At 40.5% G+C, this 9442-nt stretch overlaps 1 protein-coding gene across 3 annotated transcripts; it reads left to right on the forward strand.

Annotated features, from left to right (window-relative positions):
• Window positions 1-41: 41 nt before the first annotated feature.
• Window positions 42-7172, forward strand: zgc:165520 (SynN and SNARE domain-containing protein). Of its 3 annotated transcripts, XM_010891630.4 has the most exons (11): window positions 44-367; window positions 1179-1253; window positions 1356-1455; window positions 1627-1701; window positions 1875-1945; window positions 2157-2265; window positions 3467-3540; window positions 3665-3799; window positions 3918-4028; window positions 5783-5870; window positions 6310-6421. In XM_010891630.4, the coding sequence occupies exons 1-10, from the start codon at window positions 338-340 to the stop codon at window positions 5858-5860; spliced, it is 858 nt and encodes a 285-aa protein (XP_010889932.1). In that variant the 5' UTR covers window positions 44-337; the 3' UTR covers window positions 5861-5870; window positions 6310-6421. The 3 variants fall into 3 exon arrangements, with proteins under 3 accessions (XP_034146991.1, XP_010889932.1, XP_010889931.1); XM_034291100.1 differs by lacking the exon at window positions 5783-5870 and having other exon boundaries at window positions 42-367; window positions 6310-7172; XM_010891629.3 differs by having other exon boundaries at window positions 5783-6427.
• The last annotated feature ends 2270 nt before the right edge of the window (window positions 7173-9442 follow it).

Raw genomic sequence — 9442 nt, forward strand, 5'->3', positions numbered from 1 at the left:
CGTGATTGTACTACGTTTTACGCTAGGTATTGACAGGAAAGAGGGAGATTAACTGCCCTGTACACAACTGTTGCTTTAATCCTCCTTGAGAGGATAGGCTTAGTAGAGATGTAACTGCAGCCATATTGAACAGACTATGTAAAAAAAGCTTGTTTTTTTTTCATTTTGACCTTTGATTACCACCTTTTATGACCAATAAGCATTAATCTTTTTACAAATAACTTGAAATAACTGAAATTTATTTCTGGCCATTCTCTAGATTAATTTGTAGCGTAATCAATTTGGTAGCCACTAGTTCATTGATTCTGGCAGTTAAAGTGTGACAAAAGTTTTCAATATGAAGGATCGATTGGAACAGTTAAAGGCGGTAAGTTTTCATTTAACCAACTTTTTGAGTTCTTGCTCTAAAGTAGTCATAGAGTCGTTACCAATCGTAGTCCCCCTATATATGATGAAACTCCTGTATCTGATATTTAATGGTTATTTTTGCGCACTAAATGTTCGTTTTGATGAGCAGTTTTATCTCCGTTTCGATCGCGTTCAATCTTAAAAAAGCGGAAATATAAATTACCTATTTAATAATTGGGTTAAAAAAGTTATGTTTCTAATACGTTGGGCTTGGGGGGGGGGGGCGGTCAAATCATGTGTAGGCCATACTGCACACTTTTTACTTTTTCAGGGATCAATACTCAAAAAGGATACGAGGGTGATGCGCGCTGCAAGTTTCACCACAAGCGCAGATGGACAGGCGAGGTGGTGTTGGAATACGCCGGCATTGAAAGCGCGCATCACAAATGAGTCAGCCATCAAGTTTTTCTTTACTGGGCAGTGGTACAATAGAGGGTCTGTTCTCTAATGGTAGGGACCGATCCAAAGGCAAGATAACATGAAAACACGTAGGAGTTTGTACTGAAAGGTGACGAACAACCTCTAGGAGGGATGAAGGAAGGGGGAGGGGTAGCTGGGATGAGGGGATATCCTACTGTCCAGGGGGGATGGGTACAGAAAAGAGAACAGAAGGGGTGATTAAGGGACGATGAAAGGATTGTTTTCTCCTGATTTGCTCACCTCTCCCAATGTCCAAGTCACATCCTAGTAGCCTATCGTTGCCTGTATGCACTGTAAGTCTCGTTTAAAACTGTAGTGGGTTTGTGTCTGTCTCTCTTTGTGTGTGTTAGAAAAGTGATGTGGCAGGGGATGATGTGGAGATTCCAGTGGAGAACCAAGCCTTTATGGATGACTTCTTCGCCCAGGTATTTTCTATCAGACTTCTGGTGTGTGTGTGTTTGTTTGTGTGTGTGTGTGTGTGTGTGTTCATTCACCAGTTTATCATCCATTGCCTGTGTCTCTCTCAGATTGAGGAGATTCGCGGCAGCATTGATAAAATAGATGAGAGTGTGGCACAAGCTAAGAAGCTGTACTCGACCATCCTCTCCGCCCCTACATCTGACCAGAGTAAACATGACCATTTACTCTATCTAACCCGCTCACTCTTTCTTTCGATCTGTCTCTCTCTCTCTAGTTTCTTTCCACATTATGTTTCCATTTCATATTCAAAATTATTTTGGGCATTTTAATACTTCTACATTGCAACCACTCATGTTTTCTTTTGTCTGTGCTCACTAGAAACTCAAGATGATTTGGAAGCTGTCACCAACGACATTAAGAAAGCAGCAGGCACTGCTCGTAACAAACTCAAGAGTGAGTCCTGCTTGCCCAATTCAATATTACAGATGTACCATATCCAACCCAAAGGTTTTCTGACGAGAATCCAATTGTCAACGTACATTTTATGGAATGCCATGGAATGCAATACAGTTGTCATTTTTGTTGTTGTCATAGTCATGTCACTTTTATGGCTCCATCCCTTGCAGGTATCGAGAAACAACTTGAGACGAACACAGAAGAGCGGTCATCGGCAGACATGAGAATACGGAAGTCCCAGGTAACCGCTAGGATCTTGAAATGAAAGACCTGGGGACAGTTTTAACTCTCTGATAGACCTTATCCATAACCCGATCCTTAAAATGAACCATAAACAAACTCTTGAGCATATCTTTTACACTAACCTTGTTTTTCATGTTTGAGACCGGGTTCTGAAAGTGTGATCCCCACTTATTACCATAACATGCCCTGCCCCCTCACAATTTTCCCAGCATGCCATCCTGGCCAAGAAGTTTGTGGAAGTGATGACCAAATACAATGAGGCTCAGACGGACTTCAGAGACAAGAGCAAAGGTCGCATCGCTCGGCAGCTGGAGATCAGTGAGTCTGAGGCCTATGAATGTTCATAACCATATCATAGCCATTACATTAACATATCATAACCATAACATGACCATGACAAAACCATGACCTAATCAGTATATACAAGATAACTGGGTTGCAGTCAGATTTGGAATTTCTGACTTAAATTCAGTTCAACCCATGAATTTGAATTGACCATAACCAACATTCAGCAGATGTATTAATGCAAAATACAAATTCAAATTTGAGATTGTTGATAACTCCTACATGCTAAATTGCATTTGTCAATGTAACTATATTGGATTGTTGCCCTTCCATACTGCAGCATTTGATGCATGTACGAACTGTCATTGGCTATACCAAAAGCAGAACGATAGCAGTTAAACGCTTCCCCTTTGTTTTATATGTATTTTCAGGCATTTTTAAGCTTTGTTAGACAGATAGGGGGGAGAGACAAAGCAGGGGGGTTTTGCTGAAAGACCAGTGGGCCAGATTCAAACCCATGCTGCAGCAGTACATGTGCACCGGACTCAGTGGTCTGTGTTTCAGTTTGTTTTCTTGCCTTTTTCTGGGTAGGTTATCTTAGACTCAGCTTTGCAAACATTTTAGTACAATTGTCAAAAATGAAACATCAGTGCAAAGGGTTTTATTCACAGAATTTCAAAAGATTGTTTTCATCAAAAGCAAAGGGATTGCGAATGTGTTTCCAGCAGTCATGAAATACCATACAACAGCATTGTAATATACATCTAAATCAGGTACAATATTGAGAAAGATCTGCTTATTGTCTCATGTTTTAGATTTTTTACAACATTGTGGACATGCAGAGAATTAAGTTGACTTACTTTGGGTTACTCGTAAGTAACATACACATTTAGATAAACTTTCATTACAAAGCTTAGCTTTGTATCAAACCCTTTCATACATACCCTTAACCTTTTCTCATCTGTTATTTCACTTCATGATTAAACCCTTTATTACTGCACATGTTATTAACCTGTATGTACCTACTATTACATCCTTCCATACATGTTATTAACCATTTTGATAGACGTTATTAACTTACCCCCAAATAATGCACTAACCCCCAAATAATGCATGTTATTTAATTGTATACGTGTTATAAACTCATTCACACTATTTTTTTAACTTATTCAAACCTGTTATTAACGGTCTTTGCATGTCCTTAACCCTTTCCTGTGAACTTTGACCTCCACAGCGGGGAAGACGACAACCGACGAGGAGCTGGAAGAGATGCTGGAAGGAGGGAACGCAGCTGTCTTCAGCGCAGGGGTGTGTGCGTTATGTGCATGTGTACAACAGGAGTGGTCCTGTGTGAGAGTGTGTGCGTTTGTGTGTGTGTGTGTTAGCATGTGCTTGAAAACCATTTTGTGTCATCCCCTCCACTGTTCTGTAGATCATGGAGTCGGGCATATCGAAACAGGCGCTGAATGAAATCGAGGCACGGCACAAAGATATTGTTCGGCTGGAGAGCAGCATCAAAGAGCTTCACGATATGTTCGTGGACATCGCTATGCTGGTGGAAAACCAGGTGACCTTTTAGACTGCATGACAATTCGCACCTGTTTGCCTTTTATAGTGCTTTCATGTCGCGATAAAATTGGTTCACCACGGCCTGCTTGTCACTGTCCCAACAACCCTCCCCAAAGGGCGGTATGATTGACAGGATTGAGAGCAACATGGACCAATCGGTGGGCTTTGTAGAGCGGGCGGTGGCCGACACCAAGAAGGCAGCCAAATTTCAACAGGAGGCTCGCAGGGTGAGTTGGCTGGGAAGAATTTAACTGGTACAGGTAAAACGGGCATCTCCATTTAGGCCAATTACACCATAACAGGTCATTTTCATTGCCAGTCATCGCTATAAGGATAGGTCCAGAAATAACTGGACGTTGACACAGGTTTTGTTATTTGGGCTGTTCACCAAAATATATTCAAGTTACAGTTAAATAATGTAACTTGAATGTATTAAACTTAAAGTGCAGTCCCTCAGTTTTATTTTGAGGGTATTCACATCCAAGTTGGAGGAAGGGTTTAGGAATTACAGCTCTTTAATATGTAGCCCCCTCATTTTCAAGGGACCAAAAGTAATTGGACAATTTACTCAAAAGCTGTTTCATGGACAGGTGGGGGCTATTCCTTCGTTATTTCTTCATCAATTAAGCAGGTAAAAGGTCTGGAGTTGATTCCAGGTGTGGCATTCACATTTGGAAGCTGTTGCTGTGAACCCACAACATGCGTTTAAAGGAGCTCTCAATGCAAGTGAAACAGACCATCCTTAGACTGCAAAATAAATAAAAAAAATCCATCAGAGAGATAGCAGGAACATTAGGAGTGGCCAAATCAACAGTTTGATTCATTCTGAGAAGAAAATAACACACGGGTGAGCCCTGCAACACAAAAAGGCCTGGATGTCCACGGAAGACAACAGTGGTGGATGATCGTAAGGATCCTTTCCATGGTAAAGAAAAACCCCTTCACAATATCCAGCCAAGCAAAGAACACTCTCCAGGAGGTAGGCATTTCATTATCCAAGTCTACCATGAAGAGAATACTTCACAAGAGCAAATAAAGAGGGTTCACCACAAGGTGCAATAAGCCTCACAAACAGAAAGGCCAGATGACAATGGCATGCATGGCTTCCAATGGCACTGGGTCACTGGTGTTTATTGATTATTTGACAGAAGACAGAAGCAGCCGGATGAATTCTGAGGTGTATAGGGATATATTGTCTGCTCAGATTCAGCCAAATACAGTGAAGTTGATTGGATGGCACTTCATGTTACAGATGGACAATGACCCAAAACATACTGTGAAAGCAACCCAGGAGTTTTTTAAGTCAAAGAAGTGGAATTTTCTGCAGTGGCTGAGTCAACCACCTGATCGGATCTGATTAACCCGACCGAGCATGCATTTCACTTGCTGAAGACAAAACTTAAGGCAGAGAGACCCACAAACAAACAGCAACTCTAGACAGCTGCAGAGAAAGGCCTGGCAAAGCATCACAAAGGTTCATGCGTTCCAGACTTCAAGCAGTCATTGCCTGTAAAGGATTTTCAACAAAGAATTAAAAATGAACATTTTATTTTTGATTGTGTTAATTTGTCCAATTACATTTGAGGCCCTGACATAAGGGACTGTGTATGGAAATGGTTGCAATACCTAAACGTTTCCTACAATATTTCTGTTCAGCCCCTTCAATTACAGCTGAAAGTCTGCACTTCAATTGCATCTCGGGTTGTTTTATTTCAAATCCACTGTGGTGGCGTACAGAGCAAAGAATTATGAAAATCCTGACAGTGTCCAAATATTTCCTGACATCACTGTACATGCACAGTTTCATTTTCCCTTTTTTCTGAATTCTCTTCTCTTTTCTTGTCATCCACTTCCCTTTGTTTTTCCTCCTGTTTGTTTTTCCTCCTATTCACTCTCTTTCCACTCCCCATCCTTTCCTACACTCCCTGTTTCCTCTTACTGTTTTGCATCCTCTGTCCTTTTTCTGTTTTCTGCACTATAGAAGCAGATGATGATCGCATGTTGCTGTCTGATTCTCTGTGTCATCGTGGGCTCTTTTCTCTACAGCTTTATCAAATAGGAGCTGCTGGGTAAAACTGTCATTGTGTAAAAGCTGTTGTCAGAAATGCGCTCAAAACTCCCCACTTAAATGCTAAAATCTTGAATTCATGAAGAATGCCTGGTCCCAGATTGGTTTGTGGTACTGAGCCAACACAGTCAATTTCAACAAGACTGGGTTTTCAGCATGACAACACAAAACAGGCTGGCCCTCAGGCTAGACCGATGCAAAATCTATCCACGTTAGATATGGTCCTTATTTAACGCCTCTAAAAGAGTGCTGATCTAGGATCTTGTGAACAGGGTCCTAGATCACTCCTTCTCTAAGACGCTTCATTTATTCAAGACAGGTTAGATCACATTAGATCCAGTTTTTTTTTTGTCTCCGGCCCAAGGGAGTCATTTGAAAAGCAGCCTAAGGCTGTTGAATTGGCCTCTTAAGGTGTTTGTCGCTTGTGACTCTGGTCTCAGGTGACGTTGAAGAGGAGCATCCCAGATTATCCCCAGTCTAACTCGGATGGATGGACCTGCAGTGGTCACTGTCTGTCCAGAGATTCATGCAGCTCTAATCAGAGGAGAGAATCTCCAGTCAGGCTGCAGGCCTTCCGCCCTGCAATTCTTTTGTCTTCTGTTTTTATCTCTCACACGCTCTCGCTCTTAAACACATAGGCATGCATGTGTTCACACATGCTCACAACTACACGCAGGCATGCAGATGCTCACATGGTATTTTTCTCAACCTCTTTTCTCCCTTTTTTTTCTCTCTATCTGGCATGCTGTCCTCAACAGCTGCCTTTCTCACGTCAATCATGTTTCTAGACTAGATCTGTTTTGGTAGTGTGGTTTCTAACTATTTTAATGAGGCAGGGCAACAATACCATAATGATATTGCTTAATAAAATGAAATAATATTAAAACAATGATTACAATTTCTCACCGCCCTATTTACAGCTAGCAATCACAGTAAACCTACCATGGATGCCCGTTTTTAAATTATATTTTAGTTGTTGTTTTTTTAAAGTTATTGCATAATTTTGCATTCGTTTTTCTTTTTTTCTTTTTTATGTGTTGACGCATGGACCACCAGGGGGCGTTCCTGTGTCATAAAACTGTCATAAGAGCTCAACCCCAGCATTTTTGTAGTGACTTTTTGTAGCGATATGAGTAACCGGGCAGGCAGTATTATATAAATAGAAGAACTGTGTGTTTGTGTCTTTTGTCGCATACGATTTTGTATATGGGGCATTATATCTGATAAATATTTAAGGTCAGATTTCCTGTTTTGTAGCTTTGCCACTCTGTTTACAATTAATAAAAGACATGTCAAAACCCTTTTCAAGTGTTAAATATGTACGTTTTTATCATTCAATGTTTTTAAAATGCTTTTAAAAACCGGAGCAAAACGAAACGAACTGCCTTTGACATCTTACTCTCGCCGTCTGTAAATTGTTTAACTGACAGATGATATTCTCCAATCGCTGACACCCACCCAAGTCTTTGACCAATAGCCAGCTACTTCCGGATTGAAATAGTCATGAATGGGCGGGCTTTGATATAGCAACCCGAAACCGATGTAGCTACCCAGAAAACGTGTCTCAGCGATGCAAGGCTCCGGTAGTCAAGATACAACAGAAGCCAGGAGGCAGATTACGCAGACTCGGACTACTAACCGTCCTTGAACTGTCCCGCTCAACCATGGTGGTGTGTTAAGTGAAATACATTCTATTTTATATGTTCATACGTTGTATGACACGACTGGTATTTTGTAAGGTTGAGTTAGTTAACACGTTGTCGCTGAATAGAGCGATTGTGTTTTGGCTGCTTGTTGACCCTTTATATATGTTAACCAATTATTATTTTGCTTTGAATATAGTTGCAACATGCTCTCAAATTGGAGTTGGGTTCGTTCAATAACTTGAAATTTAATTGGTCATTGATGTCTTTTTTACTTTTTGTTGTATGTTTGTCCAATCCTTATCGACTCAATATATTTATGACTGACATTTTTACTGACCAATTAGCTCCGCGCCGGCTTTGCTGTCATTGGACGATCTTTGTTGTAGGCGTGTCTTGAGAAAAGGTATTGGTGTTTTGTGATGAGGCGAAAATGGCGGCGGATGGCTGACCACATTAAGTTTATCGGATATTATACGTATAAGATTGCGAATTAATTCCGCGCTCTCTGACGATTTGAACGGAATTACATGCTATTTAATATTTACCGATTTTAAGGATTTTCTAGACACATCTTTGGTTTATTACAGTTTCCCAAAGGACAAAGCGGAAAGTTCCTTGGAAATAATATTGTTCGCTGTCTGCGGTGGCATTTTTAACTTAAACGTTATACGACTGCTCCTTTCAGTTTAGCTACAGTAGTTATCAGTTTGTTATTCAGCAATAAGGAAATGTTAAACACTTTCGCTGTTAGTAGGTAATAATGTAACCCACGACTGGTACGTTACATCTGTTAAACTCGCCAGACTTCAGTGTCTAAAAATGATAGCTTAGTATTTTATCAAGCCACAGTAGCTAGCTACTCTTCATTTTACCTAATGTTAAATAGTTAGTAGTAACACGATTCATGAAAAACATTATCCCAAATGAGAGATTGGCGGTAAATACGTCCCCTAATGCTAGCGACGCTAGCTATCTAATTCATTCTCTATGTTGGAGTTTGTTTTGGCTGTGTGTCAAAACAACAATGCTTCCCTTTAGTGCGGGGTAACTAGCAAAGCTAGTAAAAGATGCTAGCCATAATAATTTCACTTCCAACTTTAACTAGCAAGATAGTTAGCTGTGTCCTAACCTGTTAGTGTTAGTGGTTATTAACGTGTGGTAGCTTAGTGTAATGTAACGTTTAATATATATATATATATATATATAAAGTTAATGAACTTACTATATTACTTAGTCGAAAGTTTTATTTTTTCTCTTATGCCATATTGGATTTAATGATCTAGGTTAAAGCTTTACCACCAAGTAACGTTCACTAACATTAGCTACCGTGGAAGTTTAAACCGGTGTCCATCAGCTGGACAGCGCCGTCAAATACCCCACGTGCATGCGCGTCCTACAAAATAAGCACTGCAATCACTGATTCATAAATGGACGACCTGCGTCCACATCGATTTAGCAAGCGACTGGTAAGTAGCTATTTACCCCAGCGTTATTTCTGTTTTGTCTGTTCTATAAAAAAAAAAACACTGGTTAAAAAACGTGTAGCGTCGGCCCCTCGTCTTTCATTTATTTTATAGTAATGTTTTTCGAAAATCAAATGGTTGAGAAACTGACGTATGACTGGTTTGCCTTGAAGTGCAGCTTGGCGCAGTTGATTAACTTGCTGTAATTTGAGTACAGCAACTTGCGTCCCAAATGCTACCCCTTTCCCTTCATACTGTTCTACTTTTGAGCAGGGCTGTGGTCTTAAGTACAGCGCTCTGAAGTGAGCAGGGTGCCTTGTGAGATGAGTTCAGGTTCATTTGAGGATTCGGCATGTCACATTCACTCCAAAACATCTCAACAGCAAACTGTGCCAAAGACATTGAGTTAAAGAGGACATAATCTACATTTTCTGGAGGATTACAGAGTGATTTTGAACAAGTAC

The sequence above is a fragment of the Esox lucius genome, chromosome 25 (assembly GCF_011004845.1).
Source record: "Esox lucius isolate fEsoLuc1 chromosome 25, fEsoLuc1.pri, whole genome shotgun sequence".
Lineage (NCBI taxonomy): Eukaryota > Metazoa > Chordata > Actinopteri > Esociformes > Esocidae > Esox > Esox lucius.